The 18,186-nt window shown below is 39.6% G+C and overlaps 1 protein-coding gene across 1 annotated transcript in view; it reads left to right on the forward strand.

Annotated features, from left to right (window-relative positions):
• The window catches only part of LOC311036946 (uncharacterized protein), a 22,445-nt gene extending 4,602 nt beyond the window's left edge, over positions 1 to 17,843 (forward strand). The window contains exons 2-12 of the mRNA XM_084045956.1: positions 2,077 to 2,163; positions 3,276 to 3,334; positions 4,279 to 4,457; positions 6,113 to 6,360; positions 9,135 to 9,419; positions 11,722 to 11,967; positions 12,057 to 12,221; positions 13,125 to 13,223; positions 14,929 to 15,066; positions 16,079 to 16,151; positions 17,030 to 17,843. Coding sequence (XP_083902082.1) covers positions 2,077 to 2,163; positions 3,276 to 3,334; positions 4,279 to 4,457; positions 6,113 to 6,360; positions 9,135 to 9,419; positions 11,722 to 11,967; positions 12,057 to 12,221; positions 13,125 to 13,223; positions 14,929 to 15,066; positions 16,079 to 16,151; positions 17,030 to 17,261 — 1,811 coding nt within the window. The 3' untranslated portion in view covers positions 17,262 to 17,843. The remainder of the gene's footprint in view (positions 1 to 2,076; positions 2,164 to 3,275; positions 3,335 to 4,278; positions 4,458 to 6,112; positions 6,361 to 9,134; positions 9,420 to 11,721; positions 11,968 to 12,056; positions 12,222 to 13,124; positions 13,224 to 14,928; positions 15,067 to 16,078; positions 16,152 to 17,029) is intronic.
• The last annotated feature ends 343 nt before the right edge of the window (positions 17,844 to 18,186 follow it).

Genomic DNA, 18,186 nt, shown 5'->3' on the forward strand with positions numbered 1-18,186 from the left:
CCCATACTCCATATAAGGGAGTGGGGCATCACATGGTAGATCAAGTGTGCCAGCTAGCACTTGAACTACTTGACCCAGACAATGCCCTGTGTCTTTTCTTCCTGTCTGGCCGTTGGTCTTGCTCATCTTGCTCTAAAGAATAGTAGGTGTACACTCTTGTCAAGTGTTTAGCAATATTTTCTTATTTTATTTTTCAGAATAGAATCAATTCAACAACGCCCCAATCCCCTAAAATTGATTATACACTGATTATACACTAACAATAACCAATATACCAATATTAGATGGCCAGGGAGACATTTTTATTTTTAATAATGGTTGGAATGGATTCAGCACCCCTGAAAACCCCTAGTTAGACACCTCACAAGACTTTTATTTCTTTTCATATTTTTCACCCAAGCCCTCTGGGCTCCTTAACTTTGATTGGCTCTCCAGGATTTTCCACAAGGATTTGGGTTTAAATAAATTGAGAGGTGATTCTAGACACCTATAAGAACACATTGGTGAAGAAAGCTATTGGTAGTAATTTTTTTCACAGATGGTCCAAGCATCTTGTTAAAATTCCCTAACTAATAAATGCAACTTTATATGTAAATGAATTTTTTCCACTAAGGAGTGGTTGTAGTGAAAAATAAATGCTAGCAATCAACTCAGAATAATGAAAAACCATTAGTTTGACCCCTCACAAGTTACTTAAGTCCAATTTAAGCACTTTTGATTTTTCGAAAATCAGTTATTGGTACCCCGACTTTGAGCAGTTTTTTGAAAGGTTTCCCCCAGGAGTTGAATTTCAAACTTTTAGTACATGTTAGTAGACACCTTTAGAAACACATTGGTGAAGACATTTCTTGGTAACGATTTAGTTCCCAGATTTGCCAAATATCAGACAAAATGCCCTTACTATTATACTCTGTGTGTGTGTGTGTGTGTGTGTGTGTGTGTGTGTGTGTGTGTGTGTGTGTGTGTGTGTGTGTGTGTGTGTGTGTGTGTGTGTGTGTGTGTGTGTGTGTGTGTGTGTGTGTGTGTGTGTGTGTGTGTGGTCAAAGTGCTAAAGGTTTATTTACAAAACAGTCTAATCAATTGTGTACTTAAGTACGTTTTTTGAGTGCCTGTACTTTACTTGAGTATTTGTTCTCCTTGATTCTTATGACTTTCACTCCACTACATTTCTAGGAAGGGACAAAAATCGTGAAAACAGCTGATCTGCAAGCTCACAAGCTGTCACACTCACATTGCGATGCGTTGTGAGCTCGTAGATCAGCTATATTCACTATGTTTTAAATGTATTAGCGTTTTGGGGACAAGTTCTACATTTCAACACAGCGATGCATTGATATTAAGACAATGTACTTCGTAATTATACTTTTGTTTATTTTTTTAAAGGCAACTCCTCCAGTACTTTGTAGTCAGTGATGGAAGAAGTAGGATTTGGCATTCAACATCTACTTGAGTAAAGGTCCAAAAGTATTGCCATCAAAATGTACTTAAAGTACCAAAAGCAAAAGTACTCATTATGCATTATCCATTTCACAAATTTTCGAATGTATAAAAATGCTTTGAAAATAGCAGATCTACAAGCTCACAACGCGTCACTTTGCGAAATGGTTTTGTAATAATAATCAATCTACAAAGTAACTAGTAACTAAAGTTTTCAAATAGTTATAGTGGAGTAAAAGTACAATATTTGCCTATGAGATGTAGTGGAGTAGAGGTAAAAGTATTGGAAGTACTCCAGCAAAGTAAAAATACCTCAAATTGTACCTAAAGGAGTAGTACACCGACATTTCTATGAAAAATTACACACCCTTAGAAATGCAACAAAAACTAAAAAAAATCTCCATGAATTGAAGTCTGCATGGGGTGTGTAATTGATAGAAAATAAGTCATTTTTTTGGGTGAACTACTCCTTTGCAGTACAGTTACAGTACTTGAGTAAATGTACTTAGCTACTTTCCACCACTGGTTGTGGGTCAGTAACATTTGACCAGGAGTATCTATACTTTGACTGGAGTACTGAAGTGGAGTACTGAGTTGAGCCTCTTTGTTCTAATGCTAGTGTGTGTCCTCTCCTTTCAGAGCTCCCAACCCCCCTCATAAAGGAGCTCATACCTCATCTAAACATCATTGACCTGGAAAGACTACAGCCAGCCCTAAACAACAGAGGTAAGTTCTATCAGATATACAGGCTATATACAAGCTATATACAAGCTATATACAAGCAGATATACAAGCAGATATACTCGTAGCGCGGCACCACGTGCCGTGCTACGAGCTTTTAGATCTGCTATTTTTGAAACAATGTTTGCAAATCTTTGAATATATATATATATATATATATATTTGTCTCCGGAATATTTGTTTCTGGGGGTCCCTGGAACAATATATTTTGAGATGGGGTCCGTGGCCAAATACAAATAATTTTGGGGGTCCTTGACATGAAAAGGTTTTGTTCCAGGTACCCCCAGAAGCAAAGATTTGAGTTAAAAATGTAGTTTAAAAAAAAAATATATATATTTAAAGATTTGCACACATTTTCAAGATCATTTATTTTTTAGCAGATCTACAAGCTCATAGTGCGGCACTCGGTAACGCGCTATGAGCTTGTAGATCTGCTATTTTTGAATAGCCAAAGCATAAAATAATGGTTAATTGGCTATAGCTAAACATTGAAAATGACAGTTTTCCACACTAAATGGAACAGAGCCTTCTTTAGATTAGAATCATTGGTAACACCTGTGAAGGAAGTAAGGAAGACTCAGAGGCCCAATTTCTTTCCAATATGGTTGCTGTGCATAGAGCCTATTGTCAAATGAAATCAAGTTCAACAGTACACAACAAATATTGATTCGCTGCCAATGTTTCTCTCTTTCATAGGAAAGTGGGATATAGGCACTGTCCCTTCCATTTCCAGCATGAGACAAAACGTGTCTTGTATTACACTCACTAATATTACACCTAATATTAGTGTAAAGCACTATATTGTGATAGTAATCATTGCTATAGAGTGTTGTGCGGTAACAGAGGTCTCCCTGTCTCTCCAGCTCTTTAATAAACAGAAAATACATTTTCAAGTGGGTGACAACATTTCAGCCAATCAGGAGAGAGTACCCATTTATCAGCAACATCTGTATAGTGTTCTAGTTCCAATTGTGTCTGCTGCAGCCCTGGTGTCATGGGAACCAGGCTCTGGTGATCGACTTTGTAGATGAAGGATTCACGTGGCCTTTTTATGAAATGATGATGGTGAACGTTTGCTTTGTCTCCCTTGCATGTAGGAATCTCCACCTACTTAGCCTGGGTGACAATACTGCAGGATGTCTGGGGGCCGCATTATGTAAGTATTCTGCTCTATCGGGTGCGTTCGAAAATTGCGCACCGGAGCGCACTCGCCTATTAGTTTGTATTGGCCAGTGCGCTCAGTGCTGTATTTCCGAACGCACCCAAAATAACAGAACGTAGTTGTTGTGAGCTTGCAGATCGCCTATTTTCATAAGTTCTTAAAAAAGTGTTTTTTTTATGTTTGAAAATCTTTTGAAATAATCCTTTACAAAAAATGTTGGAAACAGAAAAAAACAAAACAAAACAGAAACCCGATATGTATTCACAACCCATAAAAAGATAGATCTGCAACCCAAAGATGGGTCCCCCGACCCACATGTTTTGGGAAACGGGTATCCTAAGGCAGTGGTTCTCAACATGTGGGTCAGGACCCCCAGTGGGGTCCCCACATGATTTTTCGGGTGTCCCCAGATCATAGTGAAGTGACAATTTAAGGACCTTTAAGACCTTTTTGATACCTAATACCAAAAGTAGGCGAATCAACAAACTATACTATAATTTAATACATTGGCCAAATTTTCAAATAATTTAAGAAACAGGCAAACATTTTGAAAATAGCCGATCGGCTATTTTCACAATATTTATCTGTGGAACGGAGTCAAACAAAATGGGGGGGTCCCCATTTTTAACCCATTAAGACCTGTAACGCATCTGTGTCACTTTGGATTTCTTTGGCTATTAAAAAATAGCAGATATACAAGCTCATAGCGCGGCACCGAGTGCCGCGCTATGAGCTTGTAGATCTGCTATTTTTGAAAAATCGTGAAAAAATATATTTTATATTTTTTTCAAAAATCTGTTAGGATTTAGAAAACATTTTTAAGAATCGCCTCAGGTCTTAATGGGTTAATATGATTATTTTGGGGGGTCGCGGCCTGAAAAGGTTGAGAACCACCACTGTCCTATGGTGTGCTGTGATTGGCTGTGTGTCTTCCACAGGCCGTAGACATCCACTCCGAGGAGGAGTGCAAAGAGGAGGCCATGGACAAGATGTTCCGCTTGGTCTTCTACGGCTTCAAGAACAAAGGCATCATCAAGCACCTGCCAAACGCAGACATCAGCTCCCTGTTCCTCGTCATGGCCAAATATCTCAAATGCTTCCACGTTAGACCAGCCAGGTACGCTTTGTCACGGGGCCATCCCTATGTTCCCTGGGTTCTCTGTTCCCCACTTACCTTAGGGTTAGGTTTAGGGTTTTGAGATTTTTTGAAAAAATATTGAAAATAATTTTGATAATTTCTTTAACCCCATTAAGATCTGGAACGCATCTGTGTCACATTAGATTTCATTGGCTATTCAAAAATTGCAGATATACAAGCTCATAGCGCGGCACCGAGTGCCGCGCTATAAAAATCTTGGAAACTATTTTGTTTTTGTTTTTCTTTCTCAAAAAACTGTTTAGAAAACATTTTTAAGAATTGCCCCATTCGAATCGTCTTAATGGGTACGCAAGACCGGGAACGCATCTGTGTCATTTTTAGATTTGAGCTGAAAAAGTATTATTTTACACTTTGGCTATTCAAAAATAGCAGATCTTCAGATCTCTTTTGTAGATCTGCTATTTTTGAAAAAAAATGAAAATGTGTGCAAATCTGTGTGTATATATATATATATATATATATATATATATATTCTTTCTAACATTTTTAACTAAAATCCTTGCTTCCAAGTGGGTCACTGGAACCAAATATTGTGAGATGGGGGCTTCCGCGTTCAAATACATATCATTTTGGGGGTCCTTGACAGTTATGAAAAAGTTTGAGAACCACTGATTTAGCAACGTACGTTTTTTTTTAGAAAACTGTTGGGATTTAGAAGACATTTGTAGAATCCGCTTCAGGTCTTAATGGGTTAACATAAACCTTCTCAGATGGGGGTCCTCGGCCAAATACATAGTGAAAATAGCAGATCAACATGACACAAGCTTGTAGATCTGCTATTTCAGCTATTTTTGGAAACTGTTTGAAAACGTATGAGCACACAGTTAAGTATAAATCAGGCATCACGGCGCCATCAAGGCCCGGCAAAAATACATTCATATTTTAACTGGGGGACCCCCCAAACTAATCATATTTGAACTGGGGCATTACATTTAGTTTGACTCATCTAAAACACCCGTCCTTGGTTCTGGTGACTGATATTGTCCTTCTAATACGTGAGGAGACCGTGTTTTTTCAATTACTTTTTTAGTTTATTTTGAATTTAGTTTTTCTTTAAATGAAAAAAATTAAATACAATAAAAAAATATAAATGAAAAAAGTAAAAAAAACACGGCCCCCTCACGTAGTAGGAGGGCAGGGTGAGTCACCAGAACCAAGGACGGGTGTTTTTGATGAATCTAACATGTTAAAAATGGAGTTTGGAAAGTTATAATGGGTTTGTATAGGAAGGGGGCGTGTCTGATAAAATGAATATCAAATATCTAAATACTGCATCAAGCAACTTAACCCATTAATACCTGGAACGCATCTGTGTCACTTTAGATTTCTTTGGCTATTCAAAAATAGCAGATCTACAAGCTCATAGCGCGGCACCGAGTGCCGCGCTACGAGCTTGTAGATCTGCTATTTTTGAAAAATCGTGAACAAATATTCTTTATATTTTTTTCAAAAAACTGTTAGGATTTTAGATTTTTTTTAAGAATGGCCTCAGGTCTTAAGGGGTTAAAAACGGTCTGGGGGTCTCACAAAAGCCTGAGTAGACGATAAAATGACCCAATTTTTTTTTGTACAAACTGCGAGTACTTTTTCCACCACCTGTCTTGTGTGCGCAGGTGGCTGTGCAGCCTGGCAACGGAGCAGAAGGCCCTGCTGAGCGTGCTGGAGAGGACGGTGCGGCGCGTGGAGGTCAAGCAGCCGCTGAACGCGTCCAAGCGCCTCTCCAAGTACGTGCTCTACGTGCTCCACCGCCTGCTGGACCACGGCGTGGCCACGGAGCTGACGCTGCACAACCAGGACCCCGCCGTGGTGGAGTGGATCCTCACCGCCCGCGGGAACAAGCTGCACATCATCTGCACCGCCGGTGAGCGAGAGAGGCCTTTTAACCCATTAAGACCTGAGGCCATTCTTAAAAAACAAACAAACATCCAACAGTTTTTGGAAAAAAATCGAAAACATTTTTTTTTTCACGATTTAAAAAAAAAATAGCAGATCTACAAGCTCATAGCGCGGCACTCGGTGCCGCGCTATGAGCTTGTATATCTGCTATTTTTGAATAGCCAAAGAAATCTAAAGTGACACATGTATTAATGGGTTAAACCAGCCATTCTGTTTTTTTGGGGCTAATTATTATCCCATTAAAGGTAGGGTAAGTGATTTACTTTGGTTAAGATAAGTGTTAAATAGCTCTATATTCTGGTAGTACTCATTGCTATAGAGTGTTTGTTCAGTAAAAGGAGTCTCCCATGTCTCTCCAGCTCTTTATTAAACAGAAAATGCATGTTCAGTGCTCTTTCCTGATTGGCTTAAAATATGTCACCTACCAGAAAATGTACTATATTCTGTTTACTAAAGAGCTGGAGATACCCCTGTGACTGAACAAACGCTCTGTAGCAATGATTACTATCACAATATAGTACTTTCACAATATAGTACTTTAACCTTTTTAACAAAAAATACAAAATAAAAAAAATATCACTTACCCTACCTTTAACTCATTCCGTGCCAAGTAAATAGAACAATAATTGTCCAGGGTGCCATCGATTTTTCATTTATCTGACCTTTTTAGGTAATCACAGAATATTCATCTTTAGTATGATCGATTCTCTAATGGTTGGTAATCACGGGGGGCTATCGCTGCGCTTCAGAGGAGAAAAAAAAATATTTTCACCTTGACTTACCGTTCACTTTCAAGTTCTCATTGAAAACAGCATGTCTGGGACCAAAATGCAGGGGGAAAAAAGCAACTCAAGTAACAGCTGAATTACTGCACACGCTAACCAGGAAGCAGATGGAGCATACAATGTTTTTGGACATGTGCTCGTCTTTGGCACAGAATGAGTTAAGACCGGAAACGCATCATTTTAAGATTTATTTGGCTATTCAAAAAAATAGCAGATCTACAAGCTCATAGCGCGGCACTTTTTTGGGAAAAATCGTGAATATGTTTGCAAATCTTTGAATATGTATATTGTTTTAAAGCGAACAAAATATTTTGAGATGGGGGAACGTGGCCAAATACCTATCATTTTGAGGGTCCTTTGACATGAGAAAAGTGTGAGAACCACTGATATTATAGCAGCATAAGCATCAAAAAACACTTCCATTTGTACACTCAGAGTTACAGACCTGTGAGGGTCCATTTGGAACCCCCTCAAGGAATCCTGAGGGTCCCTGGACCGATGCGACGCGTTATGAGCTGTAGATCAGCTCTTTTCACGACTTGTGTGTGACACTCTTGTTTTTGAAGTAGGACATTCATTTACAAAAACATATTCTGCCTGACAGCCTGGGTTTGTGGACTAAAACTATGACGAACTATTTTTCACAGACGAAACCTAAACTAATAAAGCTGTATTAAGCTAAACCTAATAAAAACTAAGCTATGATGACAAATACTATGACTAAATATACTGACAATTCCATCAACAAATAAAATCTAGACTAAAATGTTAGGAAGGGACTCGTGGAGAAGAGATCCAGTAGAACTAAGTCATTTTATGCTTGGGGGTGATTATTCTACTTTGATTGATTTATTGATTGACATTGTTTTGATAAAACATGCACATCTGTCAAAAGGATACAACACAAAAAAATCTGGAGAGGTTATTTCTTTGAGTGTACATGTCTGTGAGCTGAATGCCATGTTTTTAGCAGAGACATACACAAACATATAATTAGTAAAATACATTCATACATTTTCAACATACCAGACCAGTAAAATAGAAAAGAACTACACGGCTACAGTAAAAAAGGAACCTGTTACAACTCATCTAATTGGTGGTTACTTTAGCTCTATTTAGCAGATTGCTTTTTTTGATTTATTGACTAACTGAGAAGCATTAGTCAAAACATAGGATGGTTGTAATGTTGTGTTGCCTTTGTGTAGTTTTTTCCCCCAGTGTCTCAAAATGGGTTATTTAGGGCTGTCACAATGACAATTTAAAGCCTCACTATGCAACTCTTTTCTTAATAAATAAAATGTAATTTTGTCCAATCTGTATGGTAAAGTATGTTGATACAATATAACTTATACAATTGGGGTGGTTGTATTTTGTCTCTTTAGATCGTGTCAAAGGTCATGTCTCACCTATAGACACAGGATCTGACACGTATTTGGACCTGATGGTCAAGATTCAATTTATCCCCTGAGCAAACAGGCAGGCTCTATTAGCTCAATGGTAAAAATGTCAGCACTTGCTCATGAAACCGGGTTCAAATCCGGGGTAGAAGAGGAAAGTTGAATAGTGCACAGTACAAGTTGACCATTAATTGTCACACAAAGAATTTAAATTGACAATTTTTGTTTTTGGCATTCAACATTGGAACATATAAATGAAAATTACATTTCTGTTTGGCTTTTAGGCTTTGTAAACAAACATTGCACAGGGCAGATATAATATATGAAGAATAGACTGACATATTTAATAATTCTATGCTTTAAAAAAAATTGCTTGTAGATCTGCTATTTCTGTTTTTTTGTGTGTGAACATTTTTCAACATGAAAACGATTATGCAAAATAATTGCGATTATCTCAAATAATTGTGATTTGACGATTCTGTAATAATATGTGACAGGCCTATTTATTTGATCAAAATAAATCTTTTTTTTTTAAATGAAATGTTGCCCGTCTACAGGTGAGTCGGGTCCCGAGCCCGAGCCCCAGGAGGCGGAGAACGTGGTGCCGCGCAAACGCTCCCGACTGTCCTCTGCCCAGCAGGCCAGCAAGGAGCGACGGCAGACGACGGTGTCCTCCGAGGGGTCCGGGGGGGGGTCCGGCGGCTCGACGGTGAAGACCTGCTGTCCTCGGGGACACATCCGCTCGCTGCAGGTGACAGAGTGTGGCCACGGCATCATCGACGTCCTGTCGCCGCTGCTGCCCACCTGGCTCTGCCTGCGCTCCCTCACCCTGCACAGCCTCTGTGAGTTCAACCTGGTAACCCGCCATGTGGTGGAAGAAGTACTCGGATATTTTACTTTAACCCATTAACACATTGAGTGCCAATCGCGTAGAGCTACGCGAACCTATTTAAAGCCGCCACGTGCCAGTCGCGTAGACCTACGCGAAGTGGTGCGTTTTTCTTTTTTTCAAAAAAAAAGTTCACATTGCACTTTTTTCAATTTTCGATACGGCACATTTCGTTGTAGCACCACTGGAAACGGAATTATCCGGGATCCGGTTTTGCCGATCCCGTCGGCCTCCGTTCTAATGACGAAACTGAAACGCCATTTTCTCTTTGTAGTTTTTCTCCTCGCTGATCACTGTTTAACATAAACCGTTCTAACTACAACATGGCGGCTCCGTTTGACACGTGGTTTTCACTGGTCGAAGCAGGCAGACCTCCGCGATGTTTACAAACAGTGCAGAGCTCAATCTTAAGGATTTTAACGAGGTCTATGGCGACATGAAAAAAACTAAAAAACAACAATAAAACGCTGGCACTGGTGAGTACATTATGAGATTAACCTCTGGCATGGAATGTGTTAAGACCTGAGGCGATTCTTAAAACAGTTTTTTGAAAAAAATATAAAAAATGTTTTTTCTCTGTTTTTCAAAAATAGCAGATCTACAAGCTCATAGCGCGGCGCTATGAGCTTGTAGATCTGCTATTTTTCAATAGCTAAATAAGTGACACAGATGCGTTCCAGCTATTAATGGGTTAAGTAAGAGTAGCAATACCACACTATACTGTTAACAAGAAAAAAGGGCTTGTGTTCACAATGTTACTTGAGTAAAAGTACAAAAGTATTGGCATCAAAATGTACATAAAGTACCAAAAGTAAAAAGTACTAAAATGTTTGAAAATAGCAGATCTACAAGCTCATGCGATGCGTTGTGAGCTTGTAGATCGGCTATTTTCAAATAGCCTAGGTATAAAATAGGGCTGAAGTGGTTAATGTGTTTTATAATGTAATAATTTATATATATATGCTAAGTAACTAGTAACTAAAGTTATCAAATCATTGTAGTGGAGTAAAAGTACAATAGTTTCCTCAGAGACGTAGTGGAGTAAAAGTAAAAGTATTGAAAATTGGAAATACTGCGGTAAAGTAAAAGTACTTAAAATTGTACTTAAGTACAGTACTTGAGTAAATGTACTTAGTTACTTTACACCACTGGTAAAAACAACTAGTCTCTCTCACCCTGTACAGTCAATTCAATTCAATCTTTATTTCAGACCCAGGGAGATCCATATCACAATTATACAACAATTATAACCCTAACGCAATAAAATAACAGAAAATAGAAAATAAAATGCAAAGAGCCAACATTGTTCAGTTTCTTCATACAAACATGTGTGCCGACGGTTCCACAGTCTAGAGGAGAACCTGACTGCGTGTAGGGTCCGTTATGACAGTCATCATTTACCCTACACATAAAGCTGTACATAAGGTTACAGTATGTAGCACAGCAAAACAGGTGGGTAACCTGACAAAAAAACAGAGCCATTGTTGGGTCACGGACACATTTTTATGGGTTGTGAGTAAATATAGCTTTCCTTTTTTTTTTCTCCTACATTTTGCTTTTAATTATTATTTCAAAAGATTGTCAAAAATGACAAAATATTTCACGAATTTTAAACTAATTCAAACACTTTTCAAAAGAATGTCTTGTAGCCGATCTAGATCGGCCATTGTCGGTATATATATAAATATGAATATAAAAAATATAAACCAAAATACATTTTAGTACTAAACTAACTAAAACTAGACACAAAGTAAATAATTTCAGTTGACTGAAATATGACTAAAACTCTTAAGTTTATCCAAAAGACTATGACTATAAACTAAATCAAAATGTGCTGTCAAAATAGGCTCTATGCACAGCAGCCATATTATCACTTCCTTCACAGGTGTTACCAATGATACTAATGAAGGCTCTGTTGACGAGCCCCATAACTCTGAGAGTGTACAAATGGAACCAATTGGACCCTTACGGGTCCATTTGGTTCCATTTGTACACTCTCAGAGTTACACACCTGTAAGGGGCCATTTGGAAGCCCATGAGGGTCCCTGGACCCCAACTTTAGACCCACTGGTGTAGAAGAGTGTTTCCAGTGAGCCAACATGCACAATATCAGCACCCTGACTCTGTTTGACCAGAATGGAACAGAGCCTTCATTAGTATCATTGGTAACACCTGTGAATGTCTTCATTATATGGCTGCTGTGAATAGAGCCTATTAACTGTGTGTGTGTGTGTGTGTGTGTGTGTGTGTTCCAGCCATCCCCAACAGCGATGAGCTGGGGACCCTGGTGAGGTGTCTGAAGCAGCTGTGTGCGACGCGGGGCAGCGACCTCACGGAGCTGAGCATGGGCCTGGTGACCGACACCTCCTTCGTCATGACGCTGCTGGACGCCTGCCCCGCGCTCACCTCTCTGTCCGTGGAGCTGCACCCCATGACGCACCCCAACCACACCCTGCACACCAGGCCCAGGCGGCAGTGCACGTCCAGGAGCCGCGTGAAAGGCAGGTGCTACTGTTAACGATAATAAGGATTATCGTCCCATCCCTACCAGTGAGCTGACGTGCGGTGTTGATGTGTGTGTTTGGTACAGAGCTGGGTCTGGAGCACCTGTCGGTGAAGGTGTCCTCAGTGGAGACGGACGTGAGCGTGGTGACGTCGGTGTTGAAGCGATGTCCTCACCTCACATCGCTGCATGTCAGAGGACTGAGACCGCCCGCTGAATCCTCACACCAGCAACTCTTACGCTGCATCACAGGTACACGCCTTATTTTATTACACATGCTTCCAATTGTGTTTTCCATTCGTCGAATAACGGAGAAAAGTGTTTTCTTTGACGTTTTGTTTTTGTATGTTTAAAAAAAAAATAATCAACCAATCAATGCAAATGCGTTTTAACCACTTTAAAAAACAAAAAGAAGAAAAAAGTGCAATAACATTTTGTTCCCCTCCAAAATGTTTTTTTTTTTTATTAAAATTGGTTATTGATTTCATTTTATTGTTTTATATTAAATTAAAATTGGTTATTGATTTGATTTTATTGTTTTATATATAAAAAAAGTTTTTTGTTGCCAGGTAATGATGTCAATCTTTATGTTGTCAATCCCCATGGTCTTTTGGGGACCAGGGACAATCTGTTTCAGCTCAAGGCCAAAAATGTACTATACTATGCTATGCTATGTCTAAATGTTTCTAAAATGTTTGACATTCATCTGGATGATCACATCACGGCCGTCTGAGGGGGACAGCGGGAGTGGAGCGCGACCGAGAGAGACAAGCAAAGGAGATCGGTCTTTACAGTGAAAGAGAGGACGTTTGACATGGGTTGCCAGATCTGCTTATTATAATTTCCCCGCAAGATTTTATTTGAAAATAGCCGATCTACAAGCTTACAACGCGTCGCATCGCGACGCGTTGTAAGCTTGTAGATCTGCTATTTTCAAATAGTTGATGTATATGTTAAAGTGCTCACACACACAGACGGACGGACACACACGGAGGGACGGAAAGGATGCAAAACATAGTCTCGGCCACGCCTTCGGCCTAGCGGAGACAATAATAATAATAATAATAATACTAATAATAATAATAAGCTGTGTGTCACTGGATTGACAGTTGTAGGTTGTTGCTGTCACTGATACAGTGTGATCCTTTTGTTTAGAGTCAAACAGACGCTTGAGGAAGCTCCACTTGGAGGATGTGAACCTGGATGACTGTCTGCCTGACATCCTCAATGTCCTGACAACATGCCTGTTGGAAGGTAACGTGTTCTACATAGCTCCATACAACCAATTGTTATTGTTTGATATAACCATAGGCAATATTGCAACAGCATTTTAGTTACAAATAGTTACACACACCCACCTTGAACATTGACTCCGATGCGTATTATTCTATTAATTGCGGACAATTTTGCCGAACGAAACAAAACAGCAGTGAGGGTGATTGTGTGGTCCGCCTGAACACAACAAATAACAAAATAAATGTTGGGTCCATTCTGAGATCGCTCTTGAGCAAGCTCAGCTGCTTTGATGCTTTGCCATACTGGAGCTACATTAAAAAGAAGACCCCGCGATCCTAAACAGTGGCTTACAGTAGAGACACACACATACACACACACACACACTTGAAAAGTATCATCCCATTGGAAAAGTGCGTGCTATGAACCTTTCCTCAATCCACAGGCTGTAGGCTACAGCCTCAAACACTGCAACATGCAGACACTATGAGGTGAAAAACGCAAACAAATCTTTTGGGCCACTAGCTATGAAGATGTATAAATGGGGCACACAGTGGTTGCTCTGCTCGGTCAGTAGACTAAGTGCTCAGAAATAACTACAGTACAGTATGGACACTATCTGACATGCTTACTGTGGGTCCTGTTGAGGGTGCAGTGTTGTATATTTTATGAAGTATTGACGGTGTTTCTTTTTGAGTGTGATGTATTTTACCCTGCTGTATCTACAGCGCTTTTTCTTGCCTTGTATCTTATTGATCCCACAGGAGAAATGCAGTCGCCAAAGGCAGCACAGCAGTAACTGCTGTGCTGCCTTTGGCGACTGCATTTCTCCAATAAAGATCTTATATTTTACAGGAATTTATGATTTTTCTTATAAATGAGAGAAACGTAAAGATGTCCTTGTTTCCAATCACCACAAAAGTGCAATTTCCACCAAAAGTAAATGTTGACAGTACTGTTGTTTCAGTATTTCTGTGGTAAATGATATACTGTCTCTTTGTTGATGTAGGGCAGACAACAAATCTGATGACGATAAGAGTGAGCTTTCTCAAAGTTGTTCTTTTTTTTGTCACGTTTCCCCTATTTGTTTCAGAGGTTGGGGTAGATGTAAAGATAAATAAAAGTTCACAACTTATATCAGTTAACCCATTAACACTTCTACTGCCAATCACGTAGATCTACGCGAACCTATTTATAGCCGCCACGTGCCAATCGCGTAGATCTACGTGAACGTTTTTTTTTTCTTTTTTTTTCAATTTGACCCAAAGACCAAGGAGATATGATTTATCGAAGATATAGACTCCTATCCACTTCCTTGTTAACTTAAAAATTGAAAATTATTTATCTCGGCTCCTGAGTACTTTTTTTTTTTCAATGAAAAATCTCTGGCACTGGCTAGAAATATTCAGAAATACCTCTGGCAGTTAATGGGTTAAGACCGGGGACGCATCTGTGTCATTTTAAGATTTATTTGGCTATTCAAAAATAGCAGATATACAAGCTCATAGCGCGGCACCGAGTGCCGCGCTATGAGCTTGTAGATCTGCTATTTTTGAAAAAAATTCCAAAAACTGTTAGGATTTAGATTTTTTTTAAAGAATCGCCTCAGGCCTCAATGGGTTAACTAATATGTTTTCACTTTCTTTCCACTTTTATCACGTTACTTTTCAGCTAGCCATAATAACCTCTGTAATTGTCTTGTGTCGTTTGGGTTGCCACTCTTCAGAGTTGAAGCTGAGGGACTGTCGTCTTCTGGACAAGTTCACAGGAAGGAAGAACAAGGAGAAGGCCTTACGTCAGCTGGTGGAATGTGTGAAGAGAACCTCATCACTGCATTCACTCAGCCTGTGTCAGAACCGTCTAGGTAAGAATACATGCACTGTGTCAGAACCGTTTAGGTAAGAATACATGCACTGTGTCAGAACGATCTAGGTAAGAATACATTCACTGTGTCAGAACCGTATAGGTAAGAATATATTCACTGTGTCAGAACCGTTTAGATAAGAATACATTCACTGTGTCAGAACCGTTTAGGTAAGAATACATGCACTGTGTCAGAACCGTTTAGGTAAGAATACATGCACTGTGTCAGAACCGTTTAGGTAAGAATACATGCACTGTGTCAGAACCGTTTAGGTAAGAATACATGCACTGTGTCAGAACCGTTTAGGTAAGAATACATTCACTGTGTCAGAACCGTTTAGGTAAGAATACATTCACTGTGTCAGAACCGTTTAGGTAAGAATACATTCACTGTGTCAGAACCGTTTAGGTAAGAATATATTCACTGTGTCAGAACCGTTTAGGTAAGAATACATTCACTGTGTCAGAACCGTTTAGGTAAGAATATATTCAATGTGTCAGAACCGTTTAGGTAAGAATATATTCACTGTGTCAGAACCGTATAGGTAAGAATATATTCACTGTGTCAGAACCGTTTAGGTAAGAATACATTCACTGTGTCAGAACTGTATAGGTAAGAATACATTCACTGTGTCAGAACCGTTTAGGTAAGAATATATTCAATGTGTCAGAACCGTTTAGGTAAGAATACATGTACTGTGTCAGAACCATCTAGGTAAGAATACATTCACTGTGTCAGAACCATCTAGGTAAGAATACATTCACTGTGTCAGAACCATCTAGGTAAGAAGCAGTCTTTTATTTTGTTCCTATGCTGCTACAATGTCGGACGAGCCGAACAAAATGTAGTCTTAATGTACCTGTACACAAGACCTAACAACAACAATACAGCAGTAATGGCTATATCTGGAATACAACAGTAACATTTGTAAATCAGGAAAGTGCTCTATAGATTGGTACAAAAAACAAAATGTTTCGTCAATAAATGAAAAATAACTGCTTGTATCTTGCAGCCAAGAATGTGGCCACCCTGGCAGAGCTGTACAGTGGAGCTTCACAGAGCTCTGTGATCACACTGGACATCAGGCAAGTGTTACAATGTTCACTCATTAAGTTAAAGTCAGCGATTCTCAACTGGGCCAAGTGGGTACCAAATAATTGACCCCGAACAATGGATAACATTAAATATATGAAAGTAAAAAAAAATAAAGAAAATGTCATGGCAGGTTTTAAACCCTTTAAAACCTTAAAAAAAAGTGTTTTCATTCATATAAATAGGAACTTTTCAAAGCACCAAGAGGTTCGGGCGGCTATGCACACCTACGTCACACCGCCGATCCGACCAATATGCCCATATATGGAGATCTCTGCATCTGTCAGTCCATGTCCCTTTTATACCCATATGTGGAGATCGCTGATGATCGGCCAACATTTCAATAGCGTGCATCCCTTACAGTGTTGCCAGATTCTGTGAGAGAAACAAGCAACCGGGTCTAGGAAAACCAGCCCAAAAGAAGCGGGCCACATGAGCACTTTAACTCTTTGACTGCCAAAAACGGGAATTCCCGTCCGATGCTACTATGGCTATCATGGCCACGGATGGAAATGACAAAATTATTAAAAAAAAAACTTTTTTTTAAATTATTTTTTAGTATTTTTTGTTTTTTTGGTCTTGTCTTTTTTTGTTTATCTCAAAGCAACTAGGAGATAACGCTATCCAAAAAAAATGCTGCTCCATTCACTTCAATGTTAAAAAACAAACGGAGGAAAAATGCACCTTTTTTCGTGGCACTGGGACGACACAGTCTGAAATAAGTGTGGCAATGAAAGAGTTAACATATACATCAGCTATTTGAACATAGCAGATCTGGCTATTTTCAAATAAAAAAATGCGGGGAAATTAGAATAAGCAGATCTGGCAACCCTGATCCCTTATTCTTATTATTCTTATATTATTCTGACAGCTCTAACAGCATCCAGGCGGCTGACCTGCTGGAGCTGGGCCGTCGCCTGGAGAAGAGTCCTCCGGCCCAGAGGGTGACGGTGGACCTGCGCCGGAACCCCTGGGACCGGAACCACAGACAATGGAACGCGGCGCTGGCCGTCCTCCACGCACACTGTGACTTTCTGATGGACAGCTACCGGTCCACGCCGGACATGATGGCCGTCACCTGCAGACCGGGGGTCTTCTTCTAAAAGTGTGGGGGTTCTCTCTAAAAGGGGGGTTTTCCCTCAAGGACCCTCGGGGTTCCTTTTTAAAGGGATAGGTTTTTTTCTTCTGTCGATTAATCGCCGCATGAAGCCTCGAATTCATGGAGATTGTTTCTTCTTTTTTTTCTCACATTTCTGATCCGTCGCGATCCAATATTCCAATATTTAACCCATTAACACATTGCATGCCAATCACGTAGATCTACGCGAACCTATTTATAGCCGCCACGCGCCAATCGCGTAGATCTACGTGAAGTGAAAAAATGTTTGGTCCAATTTGACCCAAAGACCAAGGAGATATGATTTATCGAAGATATAGACTCCTATCCACTTCCTTTTTAACTTAAAACTTAAAAAATATTTATCTCGGCTCCTGAGTACTTTTTTTTTTCAATGAAAAATCTCTGGCACTGGCTAGAAATTTTCAGAAATACCTCTGGCATTTAATGGGTTAAGACCTGGAACGCATCTGTGTCACTTTAGATTTCTTTGGCTATTCAAAAATTATGGGTTAATGGGTTAATTACAGCCGCACTATTTAACTTTCCTCTGCTACCGACGGATTTGAACCCGGTTTTCTGCGCAAGTGCTGACATTTTTACCTTGGGGGGGGGGGGGGGGGGGGTCCACGGCCACGGCCACGGCCACACATATCACATATCATTTTGGTGGTCCTTGACATGAAAAAGTTTGAGAACCACTGATATATATAGCAACATACGTTTTTTTTTTTAAACTGTTTTTTAAAGAAAACATTTGTAGAATCCCCAAGAAGCAAAGATTTGAGTGAAAAATGTTCGCTTAAAAAAAATATGAATATATTCAAAGATTTTCACTTTTTTCTGCAGATCTACAAGATCATAGTGCGGCACTCGGTGCCGTGCTATGAGCTTGTATATCTGCTATTTTT

The sequence above is a fragment of the Gymnoscopelus microlampas genome, assembly GCF_963454915.1.
Source record: "Gymnoscopelus microlampas genome assembly, chromosome: 20".
Lineage (NCBI taxonomy): Eukaryota > Metazoa > Chordata > Actinopteri > Myctophiformes > Myctophidae > Gymnoscopelus > Gymnoscopelus microlampas.